This window comes from Paramisgurnus dabryanus, chromosome 6 (genome assembly GCF_030506205.2).
Source record: "Paramisgurnus dabryanus chromosome 6, PD_genome_1.1, whole genome shotgun sequence".
Taxonomy (NCBI): Eukaryota; Metazoa; Chordata; class Actinopteri; order Cypriniformes; family Cobitidae; genus Paramisgurnus; species Paramisgurnus dabryanus.
This window is the reverse complement of record NC_133342.1, coordinates 19,076,930-19,101,298: the sequence shown is the minus strand read 5'-3', so window position 1 is coordinate 19,101,298 and position 24,369 is coordinate 19,076,930. Positions and strand designations below refer to the sequence as shown.

Sequence of the window (24,369 nt, the reverse complement as noted above, 5' to 3'; positions counted from 1 at the left end):
AAAACGGGGCGTGAATAAAACCCAGTACTCTTAAAAGAACCTATAAAGTAGCCTAAGTGAAAGGTTGTAGGTTCAAACATAAGAAGAGCTGACCCAAGACTATCACAACTGCATATGTAAACAAAACCCCGAGCCTCTAATTTCTCAAAAGAACTTATCATAACAATGTTTACTTTGGATAAAAGACTCATTATTACAAATGTTCGTTCTCAATGGGACCGTGAGCAAAAACTTCCGCTCTTTTCCCACGCCGACTAAGGTTCATCTCTCTAAAAACATCTGCGACATTCCCATCACATATACACGAGATCACTCTGCAGTAGACAGCCGTGAAGCTAAAGGTTTAACCTTACACAACAATATCACCTTTCTTATCCGGCGCTGCACACAGGCTCCACGCAAGCAGTAAGGTAAAGCAGAATCCAATCTCAGTTGACCGAGCCATGTCTTGTGTTGTAAACCTTTCGATCTTCACTCCATAGTTATACGGGATCTCTTTCAAATGGCTTCGGGATGTTCACAGATCTGTTTTCTCGTCTTCTTTAAAAACGTCGCTCGACTTTTGGCTTCAAACTTTGACAGCTCCTCCTCCGCGCGCGCAGATCCCAGCAGTGAAACAGCAGCGTTGCGCTCATTCCTGGAGAGTGCGAGGCACCCTTGACGTCAGCAGCAGGGAGGATCGTGTCCTCAGTGAGGTGGGACAGTGTATTACAGGTAATCAACTTCTGGAAAATAAATCATACAGGTGTCAGATGAAATCAATAACATTGCTTTTAAACAGATTAATAATAAAACAATGCAAGAAATGGAAATTACAAACGAGACCTTTTTAATGTCTTTTTTCCCATAAGCCATGACTTTAAAAATATATATATAATTTCTCTCAGATTTTGTGCTAAAGACCCCATGGATATATTTTTTTTTTCACTTTTCTATATCCTCAATCTATGTAAGGAGATATTCTACAGTTAATTTTATCAAAGAAAACTAAGTTTCAAATATATCTAATTTGAAATATTCAAGGTTTTCTATGAAATCATACGACCAAAACGTTTATTTTATGGCATGAAGCACCTCTATTTCTAAAGCTGTAAAACATACTACAACTTTAGACCTGATCTGACATTTGAAATTACTTTTGATAGTTTAACGTCAGTTAGATGTTATTACATAAACCACTAAAGCATTTGAGGTACCTGACAATTTATTAATTTTTTTTCTGTGAATAAAAATGAAACCTCTAAGCAATAGCATTTTTTTCTGGGTATAAATTTTAAAAAATATTATTGGTGAGAAGATTAACAAAACATAAATAAACCAAGATTAATCTTTGTTGCTTTACATAAATCTTGAGATCCCTAATCCTGTTAACCTGTAAACATTTCTTTTCTGTTGTCAATCGTCCATTGAGAGCTGACCATAGACATTCATAGCTACATTCATCTGGGTTGCCACAGTAGCAAGACAGTGGTTTGAAATGGAAAGCATCCAGGAAGTTTGTGTTCCCAAAGGTCACTAAAGTTCAACTGCCCACAAAGAATCCTGTGTGTCCTTCTTTAACTGCACTTTTTCTTGAGTAAACTGCTATTGTACATCTAATTCCTACATTTCATCAGCTATCAAAATCTTCTTCATATGTTTGCCTGGCATGTTTGTCTCCTTAGAGTAAAATAGCAATTGATGTTTGTACATCACCGGAAATCAGTTAGTCTCAAAGTTAAGTACAAACCTACACCATTAGTATGCAGTATGGTATAAATTGTACATGTGAATTATTAATTATTAATTGTATGCAGTGTGTTGTCATTTAATTTACAACATCTTATATGTTCCTTTTTAAAATTGAGATTGCAAACAGTCCAATTAAATGTGCAATGCTTGTGTCCTGATTTCTAAACATTGTACGTGCAACACTGTAACAGTTTTTATACGTTTTTAGTTTGTGAAAGTGAGAACGACTTTCATCATCAGGCAGCAGAAGGGTTGTATTCCTTTTTAAAGTGGTCATATTATGAGATTTCTATAAAATTTAAAATAAGTGTTTGGTGTCCCCATATTGTTTATGTGAAGTTTTAACTTAACATACCCTACAGATAATTAATTATATGATGTTAAAACTACCAGTTTGTAGGTCAGAGCAAAAATGTGCCGTTTTGGGTGTGTCCTTTAAACACTAATCACAATGATGGTGGTTTGTTGCAATTTAAACTCAATTGTGCTGTCAATTATCTTTTCTCTCTCTCTCTCTTTCTCTCTGCACTAAATGGCAGTGCTGTGGTTGGATAGTGCAGATTAAGGGGTGATATTATTGCAATTGGCCTCGCTGCCTACCTCACAAAAATTTTTCAACCTATTTTCAGATGCTTGCAAAAAAGTGCTTACAAAATCAAAATTATTGGGTTGATATTTTTCATGTTTTCTAGGTTGATAGAAGCACTGGGGACCCAATTATAGCACTTAAACATGAAAAAAGTCAGATTTTCATGCTATATATGACCCCTTTAAGAATAAGAGCATGGGAGACATATAATACAAGAAGAAAAATGGTTGAAACAGGCTACAGAACGAACACAAATCCTAATAATGTCTCTTTCTTGGACAGATTAGGGACAGGAGTTAAAGACCTCATATGTCTCTAGAGATTTTATGCACTGTTATTACATTATAGCTAATGCTAATGCCTCTGTAAATGGTTTTACAGAGGATATGAGAAGTGTAGTTAAGTTTTGACTGGGGGTGAAACAATAATAAATCATCAATACATTTATTATTAAAATTATATTTTAATATATATATATATATATGTGTGTGTGTAATTGTATTATTAACATTGGCTAAGCAACCCGCAGGAAGAGGGGGAGTGCCGGATCAAGACCTCATGATGATTGCCACCAACCTCTAAATGGAAAATTCCAGTATTTCTGTCTGCATCTAATAGAATGTAAATGGTTGTTGTTTACTTGCCCTAGTTTCTTACCAATCCTTTGCTTTCTTCTGTGAAGTTGTAAATTTTTGCAGAAAATCCTCCCCACTTTTTCCATATTGTGAAAATGAATAAGAGGTACCTTACCAGGCACAAACATGGCAAATTTATAGCAAAATAAAATAGGATGTACTATTTACTCTTTACTTTCTAAATTCCTAGCAGTTCAAACCTAAACCGGCCTCTAATGCTACTTCCACCAATAGAAAAACAACAGACTGAATCATTTAAGAATCTCAGTATTATTTCTGCTCAAATATTTAGTAAAAGCAAATATTTATAAATCTCTGAAGTCATAATGATGTGTTTCATTCCTTAGTGAGAGATAAACACTAAACAGATATTCTAAGCAGAGACATATGTGTATTGTTTTCAAATTGAAAAGATTTAAAAAGCTTACGTATATTAATCCCTCATGTGAAGAATGATTGAGCCCCTCCCCATGACCCCTATGCACAGTTTATACCTGGGTTTTTAACACTTAAAGATTGGTAAACATACAGTAATTTACATACATTTGCAAAGCACACTTATTTGTTCCGTCCACACACATACAAACAAATACAGACAGCACGGGTCAAGACTGAGTTCAAGTATGCCATATGTGTGCACACCAATTATTAACAGCCTGATCCTGTCATTTTATTTTTAATCATGGACTAAAGTAAGTGTTCAGTTGTATGTGTAAGAAATTCAGGTTGGTTTGTGCCTTTCAGCTGAAAATACTTTTTGTCAGCTCTCTCAATGTACAAGAAAGCAATTAAGTTGTTTATTGATGCAGAAGAGCAAATGTGTGATTCTGCCATGCAGGAGGGTCTCTCAAGCATTTTTGTCTGCTTTGATCTCGCATGACGGCATCCAGCTGGCCAATGAAGGAGTCCGTCCAAATCACAAACGTAAAAGACTTGGACAGGCAGATGGACAAAGGACAGGACTGGAATAAGGTCAACTAGAAGGTTATTAGATGATACAGACACTGCATATTTTCTTGTCTTGCTATTAAATATATTGTTTCACACTCTTTTTTTTCTAGCAGTGGTTTTACATTTTATATATTTTGCATCAAAGCATTAAAGTTGGATTTCACTTATTGATTTTACTTTAATTTTAGTTTATGACATACGATGACCTTACTCTGTCAATATTAAAGATATCATATTCACAGAATGTTCTTTACATTATGTAGGATGGTAAAGTAAATCAGAAATAAATAGACTTTATTTGTTTTTTTTTCACAGGCTGGGTCACATGTTCCTGTATTTTGCATTGTCTGATGCACACACTCAATGCTTTCACTAAGCATAGCACGTGTTTCATTTTGCTGTGAGAATAGAAGTGATATGATTTGATTTGAAAGGTTTAGAAATGACCATTCTAGCACCTGCCATGACCCCACAATAACTCAACCACAATGCAACACCAACAAACCTTTGTACTTCTCTCTCCACAAAGCCAGTCCACCTAATTCAAATGCTGTGTTCTGTAGCTGTTTTGCTCTAATTATTAATGACCGTTATGCATGGAGGGTCCGTGTAACTCTATATTGAGAAGATTCAGATCTAAACATGTTTGTTTACTGAGCAGTGAAAGTGCTTTAGGCATTAAAAACACTGAGAAAATAAATAATTAGACTTAATTAAGGAGGACAGTATGTCTATAGCATTCCACACCAGCTGTTTCCCTTAAGGCTGTATGCACCGCACCTGCTAATAATGGAGATCAGGAAATATGTGACATTAATGCACACAATGTCCATTAGTCAACAAAAAATCAAAATAGACCTGGTTCACTTTCTTAATGCTTGTTCCTGCTCTTATTGTAAGAAATTCATTGGTGCATGTCTATCCAAAGAAAGAAAAACGAAAAGGTTGCTTTCAAAAATCTCATCTTCTTCCGTAACAACTTTGTCAAAGAGGTCATAATGTTGGCTTTTGGATTAGAACCAAAAGCAAAAAAATTATTAGCAAACTTATTTCAGGTCTGGTTCTGCTCTGTTATATAATGGACTCATTTACCATACAAGATCAGTTGATGTTCCGACCTACATTTTTTTGTTTAATATCCTGTTTCACTCATAAGGTATATCACAGTATGGAAATAAAATGGGTTGTAAACCTCAATTGACAGTGACTTTAAAGTCTAAAGTGGAGAATAATGGTAGAATAGTCAGATCAGTCCCCTCATGTATCAGCAGTCTAATCATTTCAGCTGATAATTTAAAATCCAGATGGATCCAGATATACCTCTTGCGGTAATACATATCAAGTTCACCACTATGGAGAAATGGTAAATGAATTTGCTGCCTATTTTCTTTCTCAACAGAGGTATTCTTTCTTCATCGGCTGTGAAGGGTGTGTTGTGCAAGGGAACATTAAACTGTTGCCAAGGCACACTTGTCATAGCACGCATGTCACCATGACACCTCTCTGGGTTAAACAATAAATACCTTAAACTAAATGGGAAGGAGCTAATCTTTTTAAAGGGGACATTTCATGAAAATCTGACTTTTTTGTGTTTAAGTGCTATAATTGGGTCCCCAATGCATCGACCTAGAAAATGTGAAAATGGACAACGCAATAACTTCGTTTTGTTAAACCATTCTCTGTAAACATGTGAAAATATAGGTCATTGAAATTTGGAAATTTGAACACGCTATAATAAATTATCTGTATGGTATTTTGAGCTAAAACTTTATGTACTCAGAAGACACCAAATATTTATTTGACATCTTTAAAAAGTGTTATGAAATGTCCCCTTTAAATAGAACCTGAATTATCTCTGTAAGATCACAACTTTTATTTAATACATTTAAATATGTAGACTGTGTGTACTGATCACAGATCAGTAAATCTTCGAAGAAAGTAAGTGCAGTGAGTGCAACTTGAACATTTTTCTTTTTACCCAAAAACCTTTAGGTGGAGCTAAATACTGCAGAATGTTTAACCATTAAGTAATCATCAGTATATTTTGGAAACATATTTTACCTCTCCTTGGATCTAAAGTACAGTGCTGGATAAATGATTACACACACTTTGTTATAAATTACACTGTGAAATAAAGTGAAATAAACAGATAAATTCAAATCAGCTTTATTTATATAGCACTTTTCACAATTGTTAATTGTTTAAAGCAGCTTTACATTAATAGATGCAGGAGAAAACACAGAAAAATTGATGGACAACAGCAGAATACAGCGGCAAATATTAAACTGTACTAGCGAGCGTAGTAATAATGTAACGTATAGAAGAGGGTGCTAAGTTAAGCAAATGTCAGCTGACTCCCCAGTGGTTGAAGATTAAGTTAAAACAGCAGTGATTCAACATAAATATATTGTTTTTTCCTGTGGATAGGATCAGGTATAAATAGCTCTTTAAGATAACAGTTGCAAGTTCTTTTACAGCAGTGGTCTCCAAAATGGTGCCCATGGGTCTCTGAATTGTCCGCCAAAGTACATTCTAGTATAGCCTCAATTTTTATATTTATTTATTCCTTATTTTATATTAGCTTGGCTTTTTTATGTATGTTAACATTTTAAACAATGATAGAAAAGATCAAGAAGTAATACAAGATAAAATTGACATTTTGGTTAGACTTTAAAAAAATCTAGTCCTCCAGTTTGTTTTATCCATTGTGGTGGCCCTTGCTCACAAAAAGGTTGGAGACCCCTGTTTTACAGTATATCTAAAAATTGTGCTAGATAGCACCGGTTCACTGGCTCGTAACTTAAAGTGCAAAATGTGGCATGACTATAGACGGTTTTATTGGACGTACGTGCGTAGAACCTGGCCTGAAATTAACTTCCGGTCTATGTTTGTTTGTTTATCAGACCTCTGAAACAATGTTTTGGTTTCATAAATATACCCCCATCTTGTGGTGGGTATAAAAATGTCCACTGTCCAACCCCAGAGCTAATGTAATGTATGTAGTAAGATCTTACTGACTTTTAAATACAAATTTTACTTTCTTTGTATAAATTTTCATCAATTTGTAATCAATTTATCACAATAACAATAATAGGTCAATAAAATGGGAAAAATTCAGAGACATCGATCAACTACAACACTCTGACAATGACAAAAACGGTGACTTGTTTAAAATCTCGTTTAAATGAAATAACTGCAATATAAATGTAACCTTGGTATTGTAGTCTTGTTAAACACAATGATACTGAAGTCTGCTTGAGTGCTGGAAACACTGATGAGACCCAGATAAGATTTAACGCATTGCTGCCAAGCAGCCTTTAGTTTAGTGTCCCGCCTACCTAGACCCAATTTAACACCTTTATTGATGGCAGATTGACAGCTGCGGAAATAAGAATGGAGGCAGAATGAATGGTGCCTACTAGTCAACAAGCGTCAGAGCATCTGGAGTCAGAGCGCATGCGCGGTGCTTACGCTCTGGATGCTGCTCAATATAGAAAAGCAACCTTCCTGTTCGCAAGGTAACGTTTGAAAGCAAAAAAAAATCTCTCTATTTAGCGTATCAGATAAACAAGATCGAGTGTGGATTGCCGGCCAACCTCTGACAAAATGTGCGGACGCCGATGTTTCTCCGCGCTCCGATCGTTTCGTCCAAAATGCCACTCGCTTAACTGTCATACGAGGACAGAGACGTAATTAGCCGATAGAGTCATCAGCATATCAAACAACCTCACAAATATGGACATTACGTTACTCAACAAGCGAAAGCTGGACTGTATGTGTAAAGCTGGCTTTTTTGTGTTTAAGTGCTATAATTGGGTCCCCAGTGCATCAAAAATGTGAAAATGGAACGCAATAACTTAGTTTTGTTTAACCCTTCTCTGTAAACTTGTGAAAAAATAGGTCATTAAAATTTGAAATTTTTAACATGCTAAAATAAATTATCTGTATGGTATTTTGAGCTAAAACTTTATGTACTCAGAAGACACCAAATATTTATTAGACATCTTGAAAAAGTCTTGTGAAATGTCCCCTTAAAATACAACCTGAATTAGCTCTGTAAGATCACAACTTTTATTTAAGATATTTAAATATTATTTAGACTGTGTGTACTGATCACAGATCAGTATGATCTTCGAAGAAAGTGCAGCTTGAACATTTTTCTTAGGTGGAGCTAAATACTGCAGAATTTCTCAGTACGTGTTTAACCATTAAGTAATCATCGTTATATTTTTGCAACCATATTTTACCTCTCCTTGGATCTAAAGTACAGTGCTGGGAAAATGATTACACCCAGACTTTGTTATAAATTAAACTGTGAAATAATAAACAGATTAAGTTAAAACATCAGTAAATCAACATGAATATATTGGTTAAACAGTTGGTTTATTCCTGTAGTTGGGATCAAGTACAGTTGCCAGTTCTTTTACAGCATGTGGTCTCCAACATGGCGCCTGTGGGTCCCGGCAAAGCACAGTAGTAATAGCTTCAATTTATTTATTACATATTTTTTTTATATGCCTTTATTTAACAGGGAGTAAGGAGAGGACAGGAAAGTACAGGGAGGAGAGAGGGGTATGGGATCAGCAAATGACCACGAGCCAGCAATGGACTCGGGTCGTCGAAAGTGCAAACGCACCACATGTTGGAGCACTATCCACCACACCATCGGCTCCAACTTAGCTTGGCTTTTTAATGTATGTTAACATTTTAAACAATGATAAAAGACATCAACAAGATAAATCTACAAGTATAACAAAAAAGTTTTAAGTACAGTAGACTATAAAAAAGTAGCCTAGTCCTCCACTTTGTTTTATACTTGTGGTAGCCCTTGCTCACAAAAAGGTTGGAGACCCCTGTTTTACAGTATACACAGACTCTGAAAAAATTGTGCTAGATAGCACTAAAAGAAAGTGGTTCACTGGCTCATAATCATAGGGAAACTACTTAAAGTGCAAAATGTGTAACAACTATAGATGGTTTTTATCAGATGCATGTCCGTAGCACCTGGCCCGAAGTTAACTTCCGGTCTATGTTTGTTTATCAGACCTCTGGAACAAATCCCTTTAAAAAAAATAAAAATGTTTTGGTTTCATAAAGACTAGGGGAGGGGACAGTGTACATAGATCACTGTGTGAAAAGAGGTTTGGCAGCCAGGCAAGAATTCAAGGATCTAACATTGTACACTAATGTTACATAGTAACGTTAGCTCAGTCACTGTGTAGTCCACTGTGGTGGTCCATTACGTCTGGGTATAATTGGGCTCATTTAAGTAGGCAACTTGTAAGATGACTATTCGTGCATTAGGACATCTTATGACCTCTCTTTCTAGCAAAAGTCGGCATAAAATTCTCTTCCTCCTGATATGGCATCTGCGCAGAATAACAGCAACTCCTTAACCCGGGATAACAAAAGCCAGCAGACCTCCAACTACACCAGCAGCAATCATGGACAATCCCGAACTTCCGACAGATGCACATTACTGACTTAAGAGAAAGCATGGACTGCATCTCTCATTTAAACAGATCCGGATGTTTTTCCAGCTACAGTAAGACAAGTTAGTTAGAGATGTCTTTTGTATTTTCTCCAGTAAATATATATTTAAAAAGGGATAATTCACTCAAAAATGAAAATTTTGTCATCATTTACTCACTCTCATGTTGTTACAAACCTGTATACAGTAAGTGTCTTTATACAGGTTTATAACAACATGAAGGTAAGAGAATTTTCATTTTTCGGTAAACTGTCCCTTTAATATTTAAAGAAGATGCATTTACTTAAAGGGATAGTTCACCCAAAAATGAAAATTCTGTCATCATTTACTCACTCTCATGTTGTTACAAACCCGCATACATTTCTTTGTTCTGATGAACACAAAGAAAGATATTTTGAGAAATGTTTGTAACAAACCGTTCGTGGACCCCATTCACTTCCATAGTAGGAAAAAAGAGTACTATCGAAGTAAATGGGGTCCATGAATGGTTTGTTACAAACATTTCTCAAAATATCTTCCTTTGTGTTCATCAGAACAAAGAAATTCATACAGGTTTAGAACAACATGAGAGGGAGTAAATGATGACAGAATTTTAATTTTTGGGTGAACTATCCTTTTAAGAGGTAATGTTGTGTAAAACAGTAAGTCTCCTTTTCAAAGAACATATCTTGAATTAAGTGTATTTTTTATCTTACCTTTATTTCATAAACAACACTATATATATATGTTTAATTTAAACAACCAACACCATAAGAAAACTAAATGTATAAAGCAGTAAAAAATATAAATATTTATAATAAATATAATTAATATATTGTTAATAAATATAAATATAATTTTTACCCAATAATGTACCGAATATTTAATAAATTTATATTTGTTATATTTTTAAAAAACCTATTGAAAAAGACGACAAACAGTTTACACTTAATCACTATAATGAAGACATGAAGTTTCATATTCTGAACTAAATTAAATTACAGCCTCTTTGTTACTTTACCTACAGTATAGAGGCTATGGTAATACACACCACGGCTTTCGTGAAACACATGTGACTTCCGGTAAACTTTCGCAAAGAATCAATAACAAGAGAGTCCTTTTAGAGTAGTTTAATTCTGATAACAAGCAAAATAAACAACAAGTAGATTACTTTGGTTCAAATCATCTCTAAAGCATATAAAAAATGACACTAAGCTAACGTTACTGTGTAGAATAAATGTATACAATGTTAACTACAGATCGGCTGCCAAACCTCCTTAACATAGCAGTGATCCATGATCGCCATCTTCCCTCGTCTTAAAGGGATAGTTCACTTTAAAATGAAAATTCTGTCATTATTTACTCTTCCTCATGAATAAAAGAATAAAAAAATATGATGGAATTTAATTGGTACTGTCAACCGTGTGCTTACCATCATTTATCAACATATTTTCTTCATCATTTATCACAATACTTCTAAATATTTTTTTCCTACTATGGAAGTCAATGGTCACTATCTGCTGTGTGTTTACCATCATTTCTCAAAATATTTTCTTTTGTGTTCATCAGAAAAAATTCATACAGGTTTACAACAACATGAGGATGAGAAAATCATGACAGATTTTCCTTTTAAAGTAAACTATCCCTTTAAGGAAACTAAAACATTTGTTATTTTTGACCAGGTATTTGTCCAGTTTAATTCAGTTTAGCCACTAGCCAGACCATTTAACAAACAGAGACCAGAAGTTAAGTTCCGTCCAGACACGTCTATAAGCATTAAAATATTTTTATTATATCAAAATTCCCCAAGCGTTATGGGAATAATTCACTTTTCACCTTTTGAAATCTTTGCAGTCTGTCAGATCAGGCCCAGTACATCTGTAAAGCAATGCATAAATTCATCAGTCCATTACACAATAAATGACAACTCCATTACATTAAGATGAAAGCATCATTTACAATCTCCCTCACCCTTGGGTGCAGTTCACATGACAGGGCTGGCACACTTGCATCTTGTCAGCATATTTCCAAATGAGTATGTCTTTCTCTCCTGGTACGCCTTGCGGGCAGCGCGGTACGCAGTGCGGTCCGTCTTTGTAGTTTGCACACGCTGTACAACTGTCAGGTCCCTGGATGAAAGATGACAATTAAATAACATTTCCTCACATTTATAAAGTGGTGTGATTTTAATAGTATATATTTTACGACAATAATGAGACATGACACACTCATTTAAGAGACCTTTGTGCATCCATCAGCTTTTTACTAACAGTAAACATCTTGGTGTCTAGCAAAGCATGATGCTGGCACTAAAGGACTGAGATATTTCAGTGATGTTGGCAGTGAGACTTACAGGTCCGGTGCAGGTCAGCGTCTCATTCATGAGCAGACACTCAGGATCACACTCAATGCATGTTTTATTGACCTCATATTCTCGCGGCTCACTGGAGAGACAGAGAACCATGGTAGTCAATGTAGTCTAAATCATCCTTGACATAACCAAATAATTAAACCTCATTCACACAGCACTTCGGTCCCCGTATTTTTCGTAAAATTGGCAGAGAGGGTTCTGTGTGAACACAAATGCCGTAAATATTCTTGGATCGCTCCTGTAAAGCGGACCTAGTAGCATTGCCGTAACATACACGGAAAGCATTCAGTTTGAACAAGATGCAAAAACAAAGCCGTAAGGGGTGTGCTGTAGTGAGGACGTGCAGGTCATTGCAACCAGAAGTTATAGTTCAGCTCTTTGACAAAGGGATTTAAACGCAGATCAACATTTACGTCAAGAAATGTCGGCAAACTGGACTGAAGCTGAGATCATTCACCAGCATGACAGAGCAGCGCATCACATACTCCTTATGATCTTGTCATAAACCAAAATGCACACGCGTGGTTTATATCACGGACAATTAGCAAACTTAAGACGCTGTGGAAAAATATACGTAGATCTTTACGGTATGTGTGTGAATGCACACACAGATTCCGTTAAATCAGTGGCACTAAAAATTAACCACAAATGAAACGATCCCAGACAAATCCTGAATGCATTTTCCGTATATTTTCCGTAATCTCTGTGTGAAAAAGGCTTTACTGGAATAAAAGCACAGCTCACATTGAGCAGTAAGGATGTTAGCTCTTACAAAAATATTATTTTGATCGTTGTTGTGGATACAGCTATGCTATTTGAAAGCTATTTAATACTGTTCTACGTTACTTAATAACTTAAAGGCGGGGTGCATGATTTTTGAAAAACACTTTGGAAAAGTGAGTCGGGCTGAGTACCAAAACACACTTGTAACCAATCAGCAGTAAGGGCCGTGCCTACTAACCGACATCGTGGCCTGGGTTGCGTATGTGTGGGGTGGGTCTATCAAAAGGACGTCCAGATTCTATTGTGGTAGGGGTGTGTTTGTTTCGGTTATTTCAAATATCAACATTGGCTTTCAGTAATCATGCACCCCGCCTTTAATGGCAAAAAGCAAGATACACATCGGCAAAAACGATTGACATAATCAGCAACAAAATTTAAAATGAAGGCCTTTTTGGCACACGTGAGTATATTGTAGTTGTCACTGGAATTAATAATTCTCAAATTTATTTACTCAAACATTATTATTATAGATTCGAGATTAATCATTTCTGTCATTTTATATTTTTGGAGTATTCATAGGCCCATCTTCAATTTGAAGAAATCTAGAAGTCTACGACAACACGTGTCAGTCATCACGCAAAAATTATTGACCACAGAATGTCGCAATCGACCAATCAAAATCAAGTTTCTCAATGTAACTTATAATAACGTATAATAACATTTCAACCTAACATGTCATTGGACAAATAAATTCAAAATATACAGTAGATGTTTGGCATGTAGAATTTAGTTAAAATGTGGATGAACTGAAGGGCTCACTCACTTAGCATACAGGTTGCAGGAGATCACACAACGTTTTTTACGATTGTGGTGTTTACAGTTAAAGCACATAGTGGGACCTGGACCCCAGCAGCCTTCAGCTGTGCACATCTCATCACATGTGTGGTTTAGATTTGCTGTAATACATTCAGACATGACACAACACAAATATACCTGGTCAGATACACTGTTTTAAATTAATTGTTTAATTAATAAAAAATTAAAAAAGAAGCAAATTAAAACAGTACAGAGAATACTTCAGAATACTACAGAGTTCACCCTCATGTCATTTTAGATCTGTATGCTGAAATTTGTCTGAATTTGTCTCCAATGCACTGTTCATCGTGACCCATTATGGGTTAAAAATAATTGTTGCGATGTTAAAGGAACAGTATGTAAGAAATTTATATCAATTAATCATTAAATGGCCCTGAAATGTCACTAGACATTAAGAAATCATTTTCATTTCAAATACTTCTATCACTCACAACAGCGGTCCGGCCAGGATATTGTCATTTAAAAAGTGGAGTTGCAGCCCTCAACTGATGTTTATGTTGTCGTTTGGTATATTGGCCACCAGCTGTGTGATTGCAGTACCAGTTTTAGCCACACGTTTTGTGATTGCAATACCAGTTTTGGCCACAATCCTACATACTGTTCCTTTAAATTTAGTTTAAATATGCTGAGATGCCACCAGGAAGATGTTGTGTACAAGCACATCTCAATTCTCACAAAGATGCATTCCCTGTCCTTCCAAGTTTGTTCTTCCTAGGTTTCCTGGCATTACAAGTCTGTTCTTTGAGTTCTTGGAATTGAGATACTGTACAGCCATTGTTTGTTTAGTCATAATGTTTTGTTTTCATCTACTGAAATACCTTTGTAAGTTAGAGACCTGTTTGTCTATTTCAAAAAAAAATTTGGTAACAAAAGTATTAAGTTTTTAACATTCTTAACTTTACCTTTTGGACAGAGGCCTTCACACTTCTTACATTTCCGAACTCCGCCCTCATCCACTTCAAAGGTGCCAGCACTGCATTTCCTCACACATGCCCCGTGGTCAGTCACGACATATTTGTCTGAGAGAGAAACGCCAACGCACCAGTAAATCTAGAGCAGTGGTCACCAATCCTGTTCCTGGAGGTCTGGTGTCTCTGCAGAGTTTAGCTACAATCCTAATCAAACACACCTGAAGCAGCTTATTAAGGTGCTTCAGGTGTGTTTGATTAAGGTTGGTGCTAAACTCTGCAGAGACACCGGCCCTCCAGGACCAGGATTTGTGACCACTGATCTAGAGTCATAAACCACAACTAACTTGAAAACATTAATCTTGAAAATACAGAAATTCCAGAAGGGACACCTAACAACTTTAGGTTTAATATGTTTTAGGTGTAATGTTCCTATACAGTACTGTAGCTCAGTTGGTCGAGCGTTGCGTAAAGTCTGTGGGTTTGATACTGATCATAATAATCTATAGCTTGAATGCACTGCATGTTGTTTTTTGTGTTTTCTAGTAGAAATGTAGAACTTACAGTAGTTAGCATCAAAGGAAACCATAACTTATTAATCTTGACATAATACAGTGCAGTCTGACTTTTTAGGTATTATGGTTGGCCTTACGTGGGCATTTCTCGATACACCTTGCCCCAAAGCTATATTTCCCATTAGGGTTTGGAGTGATCTGGTGGGTATTAGGATCGTATAGCATCAGCCGTGGACATGCATCCTTACACGTCCCTTCATCCTGGAAGTCTTTACAGGCCTGCAAACCACAAGCACACAAACCAAATATCTCATGAGTGCACTACTCCGATAGAGATTTCATTGCCCTTCGGGTTAGCTGTGCAGTTCATCGGCAATACTGTAAATGTCTCCCTGTAATGTTATAGACATGCCTTATATGTTGAGTGGTGTCTGTGTTATTTAAAGGAATAGTTTACCCAAACATGAAAATTATGGGACGTTGACTGGTGTCACTGCTGGTCAGGGTTGTGTACAATTTAGAATTAAATTGAAAAAGCTTTAAAATTTTTATCAAAAACATTCATATAACTGTAATATGCAATTTCTGTGTAAAAAAAAGTTTGCACATTTCACTAAGACAAACTTTTATTTACTTATGACAATGGTGAACTCTCTAAGCATCACTTTGTCATGATCTCGGTCTTTCGACCGCTCTGTCTTCTCTGTGTTTTGTGTTTTGACAGTTCCTCACGTGCGCGTCTGTCACCGGGGCGATCTCATCATCACTGATTTCCTTCACCTGCGTCACTCACCTGTTCCTCATTTGCTCCCCAATTCGTTTGGTATTTAGTCTCCCCTTGGTCTTTTGCTCCTTGCGAGTTCTTCATAGTTTTTTGTTCCTGTGTCTTGTCATGTTGTGTTCGCCGTTTTGGATTATTTAGTATTTTTACCTTTTTGTCTTTTATTATTTTTTCTCTGCCTGCTCTGTCTGCTGTCTCTGCTTCGTCTCTCACTAGGACTACTGCACCTCCGCTCCTCTCTGCTTCGGTGTCCCAATTGTCCTCTCTCTGCCCTGCCGGTGCCCAGCTACGCCTCATCCTGTGTGTGACCGCTGTCCAGCAGCACTGAGGGAGTTTGTGACTGCCGCCCTGATGTATCTGTCGGCCTTCATTGCCGATCGCTGTCCAGAGTTCTGGTTATGCCCGCTGTCCAGCAGCACTGTGACGGATCGTTATCATTGCCCTGCAACCTGTCGGCCTTAATTGATGATTGTACATCTCATCTCTCCCCGATTCAAATCGGTGGTTTTCTACGTCCAGCTTGGTGCGTGTGATCTCCAGTGTGTGCAAGTGACTTTCATTCTCCTGTCTAGCACGGTGGTTGTTGATCTCCAGTGTTATCTATTTTTGCTTCCTTGCCTGCCCAGTTGTTTTTCTCTGTCTATTATTTGATCTTTATTAAAGTTTATTTCATCTGCTATTGGATCCTTGCCTCAGTGTATTTTTGTCAATACAAACCCTGACAGACGAACTCGCCACTGATGGATCCAGTGGATGCAGACAAGGTACGCTCTGCTCTGGCTCTACAACGGGCCTGGTTGGGACAGCAGGACATACAGCTCTCTACTACCTCACGGGAGGTGGAACGCCTCGCTGCTCGGGTCTCCAATCTCAACACCCAGCTCGAACGCATGCGGCTGGAGGCTTCTAATCCTCACCGCTCGTCTGACCCTGAGCCCCATGTCACCAACCCTCCCACCTATGACGGAGATCCAAACGCTTGCCGGTCATATTTGTCTCAGTGCTCACTGATTTTTTCTCTTCAACCCCCAAGATACGCCGCAGAGGAAACACGAGTGGCGTATGTCATCACCCTGCTGACCGTTAGGGTGAGGGAGGTGGCTATGGCGGTCTGGGATGCTCAATCTCCTTTTTGCCTTTCCTTTGATGATTTTCGTTTGGAGATGCTAAAGCTCTTCGATCGTTCAGCGCAGGGGGAAGCGGCCGCAGCCCACCTGATCCGTCTGGTTCAGAAGAGTCACACAGTCACGGATTATTCTATTCAGTTCCAGACTTTGGCGACTGTGTGTGGTTGGAATGAGTCTGCTCTTCACGCTCAGTTTTTAGAAGGATTAAGAGATGAGATTCAAGACGAGATTGCCACTCACAACATTCCAGGCTCTCTTGATTCTCTGATCGAGCTTGCTCTGCGGGTTGAGAACCGTCTACTGCACCGTTGTCATCGCCACTCATTACGTCACCGCGGTCTCCTGGACAAGGCAGTCGAGCCATCCTTTCACCCTCCATCTGTCCTCTCCCCTGCGCTGAGTGAACCCATGCAGCTAGGAAGGATGAAACTGACATCTAAGGAGAGGGAGAGGAGGTTGTTCAACGGACTGTGTTTTTTTTTATTGTGGCAAACCTGGACATCAGGCACGGAACTGTTCAGTAAAGAGACAATGCCCATCGGTGAGTCCGGGATTCCTGGTGGGTACTGCCGTTCGTGAAGTCACGTCTGTTTCTAGCACCCAACAACTCGTCTTATTAGCTTTTGATGGTATGGAGCACCCCTCTCGAGCTCTTCTCAATTCCGGAGCGGAGGGGAATTTTTTGGATTCAGATTTAGCCCGGGAGTGGGGAATTCCTGCCGTTCCTCTCGAGGTACCTTTAACCGTCTAGACTCTGAAGGGAAATTAGACAGCGCAAGTTACCCATTGCACTCCACCCGTAAGTCTGCACATATCTGGCAATCATCGTGAGGAGATTGTGCTGTACCTCCTGCATGCTTCCCTTTCTCCCATCATTTTGGGACATGCATGATTGGTGCAGCACAATCCTCAAGTTGATTGGCAGCGTAATGTTATCTTAGCTTGGTCTCAGTCTTGTCATGTGTCTTGTCTTGGTTCTGCTTTTTCGGGTTCTGTTCTTTCTGTTTCTCAGGTTCTGGCGGTCGATATGACCGGGGTCCCGGTGGAGTATGCTGATCTATCTCTGGTTTTCAGTAAAGCCCGGGCCACCTCCCTGCCTCCCCATCGGTCCTATGACTGTACTATTGAGCTTCTCCCAGGTACTTCTCCGCCTAAAGGTAGACTTTATTCTCTATCTGGTCCCGAAAGAGAGGCTATGGACCATTATATTAGTGATTGCCTGCGTGCTCGTCTCATTCGTCCCTCTACCTCTCATGCTGGAGCTGGGTTCTTTTTTGTCAAAAAGAAGGACGGCTCCTTACGTCCGTTCATTGATTACAGAGGCTTAAATGACATTACTGTAAAAAATAGATACCCCTTACCTTTAATGTCTACTGCCTTTGAACTTCTGCAGGGAGCATGTTTATTCACCAAATTAGACCTGCACAATGCTTATCACTTGGTGCGCATCAGAGAGGGCGATGAGTGGAAGACGGCGTTTAATACCCCTTCCAGACATTTTGAATATTCCGTTTTACCGTTCGGGCTCACGAACGCTCTTTCCGTCTTCCAGGCTCTGGTTAATGACGTGTTGAGGGACATGATAAATAAATTTGTCTTTGTGTACCTGGATGACATTCTCATATTTTCCCCTTCTATGCAGGCACACACTCAGCATGTTCAAGCAGGGTCTTACGACGTTTACTTGAGAATCAGCTTTTTGTTAAGGCGGAGAAGTGCGAGTTTCATAGGAAGTCGGTTTCGTTCCTGGGTTTTGTCATTGCCGTAGGGGAGATTAGTCCTGATCCTGTTAAGATCAAAGCGGTTGTCGAGTGGCCAACCCCCAACTCTCGTAAGGAGGTGAAACAATTTCTGGGTTTCGCTAATTTCTATCAGCGATTCTTTAGAAATTTCGATCAGATTGCTAAACCTCTTACAGCACTCACTTCCACTAAGGAGAGTTTTTGCTGGAACAGGGAAGCCCAGGAAGTCTTTGATATGTTAAAGTCCCGGTTTATCTCTGCTCCTGTGCTTTCTATTCCAGATCCCACGGCTCAGTTTATTGTTGAGGTTGATGCATCAGATGTCGGGGTAGGCGCCGTTTTGTCCCAGTGGTCCTCTAAGGATGGGAAGGTGCATCCTTGTGCCTTTTTCTCCCACCGGTTAAGCCCAGCCGATCGCAATTACGATGTAGGTAATCGGGAGTTGCTGGCCGTCAGACTGGCTTTGGGCGAATGGCGTCACTGGTTAGAGAGTGCCTCGGAACCTTTCCTGGTCTGGACTGATCACAAAAATCTTGAATACATCTGTTCAGCCAGGATATTGACCTCGCGACAGGCTCGTTGGGCACTCTTCTTTGACCGTTTTAACTTTTTCCTCTCGTACCGGCCGGGCTCTAAAAACACGAAGCCCAATGCCCTCTCTTGCATGTTTGATAGCCCTAGCGCTAAGAGGACCGAAACCATCCTCCCCGAGGGGCGGGTGGTGGGTGCCCTCCGCTGGGGAATCGAACAGATGGGTGCCCGAGGGGGGTCGGTTGTGGGTTCCCGCTGCGCTCCGTTCCGAGGTCATCTGGTGGGGCCATGAGTCCAAGTTTGTTTGTCATCCTGGAGTTCGGAGATCTTTGGCTACCGTCCACCAATGATTTTGGTGGCCTTCTATGGCTTCAGATGTCAGACAGTTTGTATTAGCCTGTCAGGTATGCGCTCGCAATAAGACTTCTCAACAAGCTCCTGTTGGTCTGTTAAAACCCTTTTCTGTTCCCTCCCGCCCCTGTCACAATTAGCCGTAGATTTTGTTACCGGCTTACCTAATTCTAAAGGCAAAACCGTTGTTTTGACGGTGGTGGACCGTTTTTCCAAGGCGGTCCATTTCATTCCTCTACCCAAGCTGCCCTCTGCCAAAGAAACGGCCCAGGTATTGATTGAACACGTCTTCCGCTTATATGGTCTGCCTACTGACGTGGTATCTGATACGGGTCCTCAATTTATTTCCCGTTTTTGGCAAGACCAACGGGCAATGTGAACTGGCTAATCAGGATCTTGGTCGAGCGCTCCGCTGTCTGACATCTCAATTTCCAAGCTCCTGGTGCCAAAAGCTCCCCTGGGTTGAATATGCACATAACTCTCTCCCTGACCACCAACATGTCCTCTTTTGAGGCTTCAGTGTCCTTTGTTCTCATCACAAGAATCCGATGCGGCGGTTCCGCCTGCTCTAGCCTTTGTTCAAAGCTGCAAGCGCACCTGGACCAGAGCTAGAACAGCTTTAATTCAGGCAGCCAGACGAACCAAAGCCGCGGCCGATCGGCACTGCTGACCTACACCCCATTATATTTGTGGGCAGAAAGTATGGCTTTGCTCCAAGGATCTGCCTCTCCGAGAGCATTCTCGCAAATTGACTCCTCGGTTCCTTGGTCCATACAGTATCATTAAGGTCGTCAGTCCGGTGGCGGTTAAGCTCAGATTGCCTCCTGCTCTCGGTCGGATTCACCCTGTTTTTCATGTGTCCAAGGTCAAGCCTGTGTTCTTTTCCCGTATTAATCCTGTCCCCTCTGCCCTTGCTCCCCCCACCCCTCTTCTAGTGGACGGCTCTCCAGCCTATTCAGTGAGAACTTTACTAGATGTTCGCCGACGGGGCAGAGGTTTTTAGTATTTAGTTGATTGGGAGGGTTACGGTCCGGAGGAGAGGTGTTGGGTTCCAGCCCGGGACATCCTGGATCCAGGGTTGATCACAGATCTCCACCAGCAACTAGGTAAGCCCCCTCCGGTACCGCCTGGTGGCGGTCATTGGGGGGGTACTGTCACGATCTCGGTCTTTCAACCGCTCTGTCTTTTTTCCTTTTCTGCGTTTTGTGTTTTGACAGTTCCTCACATGCGCATGTCACCGGGGCGATCTCATCATCCCTGATTTCCTTCACCTGCGTCACTCACCTGTTCATCATTTGCTCCCCAATTCATTTGGTATTTAGTCTCTCCTTGTTATTTTGCTCCTTGTGAGTTCGTCATAGTTTTTTGTTCCTGTGTCTTGTCATGTCGTGTTCACCGTTTTGGATTATTTAGTATTTTTGTCTTTTATTATTTTTTCTCTGCTTGCTCTGTCTGCTGTCTCTGCTTCGTCTCTCACTAGGACTACTGCACCTCCGCTCCTCTCTGCTCCGGTGTCCCGATTGTCCTCTCTTTGCCCTGAGTTTGTGACCGCCGCCCTGCTGTATCTGTAACCTTCATTGCCGATCGCTGTCCAGAGTTCTGGTTATGCCCGCTGTCCAGCAGCACTGTGACAGATCGTTATCATTGCCCTGCAACCTGTCGGCCTTAATTGCCGATTGGTCATCTCATCTCTCCCGGATTCGAATCAGTGGTTTTCTACGTCCAGCTTGGTGCGTGTGATCTCCAGTGTGTGCGAGTGACTTTCATTCTCCTGACCAGCATGGTGGTTGTTGATCTCCAGTGTTATCTATTTTTGCTTCCTGGCCTGCCCAGTGGTTTTTCTCTGTCTATTATTTGATCTTTAATAAAGTTTGTTTCATCTGCTATTGGATCCTTGCCTCAGTGTATTTTTGTCAATACAAACCCTGACATACTTGACATGTGTGGCTTCTTACCAGACAGTTGGTTGGTTTGGGTCCAGTGCAGCCTGCAGCACAACGCTCATCACAGCAGTCATCAGGTTTAGGTCCCTTACATCTCCCAGAGCACTGCTCTGCACAGATCACTTTAGTCACTAGATATAGAAAGACACCATTGTTTGCTTCAGCTGGCAGACTGTTATTAGTACAGCAACAACAGATGCCTTTACGATATTCAATATCATCATCAAAACAGCATTCTTCTGTGTGTTAAGTAGTGCTTAGTTAGCAGTTATAGCACTGTATGTACTAAAGTACTGTTAAGGATTTTTTATTTCATGAAAAATTTTGTAAAAACGCACCGCGTTAACCAATCAGGAGCATGCTCTAGGAGTGCCGTAACAGACGCGAATTTCCGCGTGAATGTCTCTCTGACTAGAATTTCACGCGCGAATGAAGCGAGTAAACTTAAAATGTTCAAGCAGCAAACTAGACGCTGTAGACGCGAATTTGATGCCTCAAATGGGCTGGTGTGAACCCACAGTAAGGATAATCCAGGATAATATTAAGACATTTTTTTTTAAATTTTAACAATGGCATGTTTTTTAAAGACACACTATGCAGTTAATTTACCTTAATATAACAGCTTCAAAGTCATTTCGATGGTAAACGAAGTCATAGTATGGCGAATCATCCTCCTGTTGAAGCTCGGGGAGGACGCCGCTAGCAAAACCAGCAATGCAAGCTTGAGAAAACCGCCCCTGACAAATCTCGCGAGAATCACGACTTGCTTTACGGCAACGACGTCACACACGTTAGGCTTGTTCGACTTCGTGCAGCGCTGCAAGAACCGGCAGTCGGATGACGTAAAAGTACCGCGAGAATGATCCGAGACGGCACTTTGACGTCATCCGGCTGTCGGTCCTGCAGCGCTGCATGAAGTCAAACAAGCCTGTAACAACAACTGCACGCGCGCATTTGAGACGTGATGCTCGATGAGGGAAACAGCTAAGAAAACCCGTTCGGAAGAGAGTAGAAAGCGAAAAAGAGAATCTGACCGAGTTAGGAACCGGACAAGAGTCCCACGCGGTCAGGTTTTTACTCGTTGGCGTGAGCTAATAGACAGCACTGGATGCAAGAGAGATGCGGATCTGGCGATCTTGTTGATGGACAAGTAAGTAAATCTCTTATTTGTAAATTTGTTTGCGGTCTATGTTGTATGTGGTTGCGCTTGCTTGCGTATTTTTTGCTGTTCATTCATCCAGTGTTGATAATTAGACCAGTAAAATAACTTTAACATGGGTCTAGCTAGCTTACGATCATAAGAGCATTTAGCAGACTTGCTAACAAACACTCGTTTCTCTTACATGTTTTTTTTTGCCATCTAAACTCAAGTGTTGTGTTGTGATGTGTACGTAGTCATTTGTCTAATTTCGATTTCTTATGGCCAACGAATAATGGCCAATGTTATGAAATAATGCAACGTATACATTACAATTAACTTTGTCAATGGATTTTGTAATGTTTACAATTAAATAACAAATGAAATTATACAGTAGACATAACGTTAGACTATAGACTGTTTACTTGTGATTAAGCTGCAATCTTGTAAAAACGTAATAAGCCAGCAAACGCGGTAGGCTACTTTATTATTATATGCCTACTCTACACTTGGCATAAACTTCTTATTATCCTATTACCATCATCTGTAGTTTAGTAGACATGCAGTAGCCTAATATTTGTATGAAATTGTGAAACATTCCCTGGTCATTATCTTCGGAGTCCATCTCTGCATATTCACACCCAACACTATCCTTACAGGTACATACAGAGTGGGGGTGCGAAATTATGACAGTTGCAAATTTTCCCCAGTGACTCTAGGGGTCGCTGTTTGACAAAAACGTCAAACTGCATGGAATGCCTTTAAGTATGGAAACTGGTTTAGTGTCTATTAAGTTTTGTAAATTAAATAAAAGCATCCAATAACTCACTTACTTTCAATAACTTTTAAAGGGGCCAAATAATGCATTTATACAATATGTAAAATTGTTCTCTGTTATCTACATAGAAGGTATGTGACTTTATTAAGTGTAAACATAATCCAGAAACGATTTTACATGTCCATTTAAAACCCTAGGACATGCAAAATGCTAGCATATAGCATTAACTTTGCAAGCTAACTCAGCAGTCACAACTTTCATTTTAATTGAATGTGTAATTTATTGTTGGGGCTGAGATTGGCATCATAAGAAAGATCTTTACAAACACCTACTTGTTTGACAGAATCGAGGGCCTGGAGCCCAACAGGAACCATTACAGCTCGGGTCACACTTCATACCTGTAAGAAGTGAGATGCCACTCTGTTAGTACTTACTACTAAGTAAACTGGTTTAATAAGCACTAATGAATATGAGCACAAGTGAAAAACAGGCTGTTAAAGGACATACAGCGTCTATCATTACTGGGTACTGGCAGTTGAGTTTTAGGAAGACTCTTCATGTTGAGAATGTCAGTCCACTGGATGGTCTCCACGTTACATAAATGACTGTTACTGGCAAATTTTACTCCACCCTTCAGTATTTCTAAAATAAAACACAATGTTTGTTTCATTAAAAGTGTGTTCTTAAATGGACAAATACTGTATGCATGGAAAAGCTTGCATGGAGAACAGGCCAAAAATAATACATATTACTTTCAATATATAAATATACATAATTACTGAGCATATGTAGTAACAAGGTATATTAGTTAGGGAAATATTATATATAATCATATACCGGTTAAGCTAGTCAGAGGCAATTGGTTCACGCCTTGTCCAGTGCTCTGGTTGAAATTTAATAGGACAGCTAGCGCGTATTTTTCCTCATAAAGGGTGTGGCCACGGATAATACGAAGGTTCTCAAGAGGGATGCTGGGAGCTGTGTTGACAGCTATTAGAACATAGCCACCAACTTCTTGAATGCTCTAAATCAGAAAAACAGCAAATACAATGAAACATTATATAATGTTAAAACATCGCTCAAGAGATACAGATATCAGATTAACAGGGAACCAATGTGACCCTGCCTGTGACAACTCAGCTAAAGTCATTTTTTGTGCTTTAACATTTTCCACATAAAGTCATCCTACTGTAGATAATGTAAAGAACA

The 24,369-nt window shown here is 39.5% G+C and overlaps 1 protein-coding gene and 1 long non-coding RNA gene across 12 annotated transcripts in view; one reads left to right on the top strand and one right to left on the bottom strand.

The window, feature by feature from the left end:
* Positions 1 to 24,369, bottom strand: part of egfra (epidermal growth factor receptor a (erythroblastic leukemia viral (v-erb-b) oncogene homolog, avian)) — a 94,578-nt gene that overhangs the window by 54,925 nt on the left and 15,284 nt on the right. For 7 of the 11 annotated variants that reach the window (XM_065269903.2, XM_065269928.2, XM_065269913.2 and 4 more), the window contains 6 exons: positions 23,998 to 24,184; positions 23,668 to 23,802; positions 23,493 to 23,558; positions 21,257 to 21,375; positions 14,907 to 15,048; positions 14,279 to 14,365 (listed from right to left, as the gene is read on the bottom strand). In XM_065269903.2, coding sequence (XP_065125975.1) covers positions 14,279 to 14,365; positions 14,907 to 15,048; positions 21,257 to 21,375; positions 23,493 to 23,558; positions 23,668 to 23,802; positions 23,998 to 24,184 — 736 coding nt within the window. Of the gene's footprint in view, positions 1 to 366; positions 596 to 14,278; positions 14,366 to 14,906; positions 15,049 to 21,256; positions 21,376 to 23,492; positions 23,559 to 23,667; positions 23,803 to 23,997; positions 24,185 to 24,369 lie in introns of those variants that run through there. The other 4 variants (XM_065269922.2, XM_065269941.2, XM_065269934.2 and 1 more) reach the window with 4 other exon arrangements.
* LOC135750990 (uncharacterized) lies at positions 594 to 5,705 on the top strand. The gene is made up of 3 exons (XR_010532892.1): positions 594 to 714; positions 3,794 to 3,927; positions 4,222 to 5,705. It is a non-coding gene; the product is annotated as an uncharacterized lncRNA (long non-coding RNA).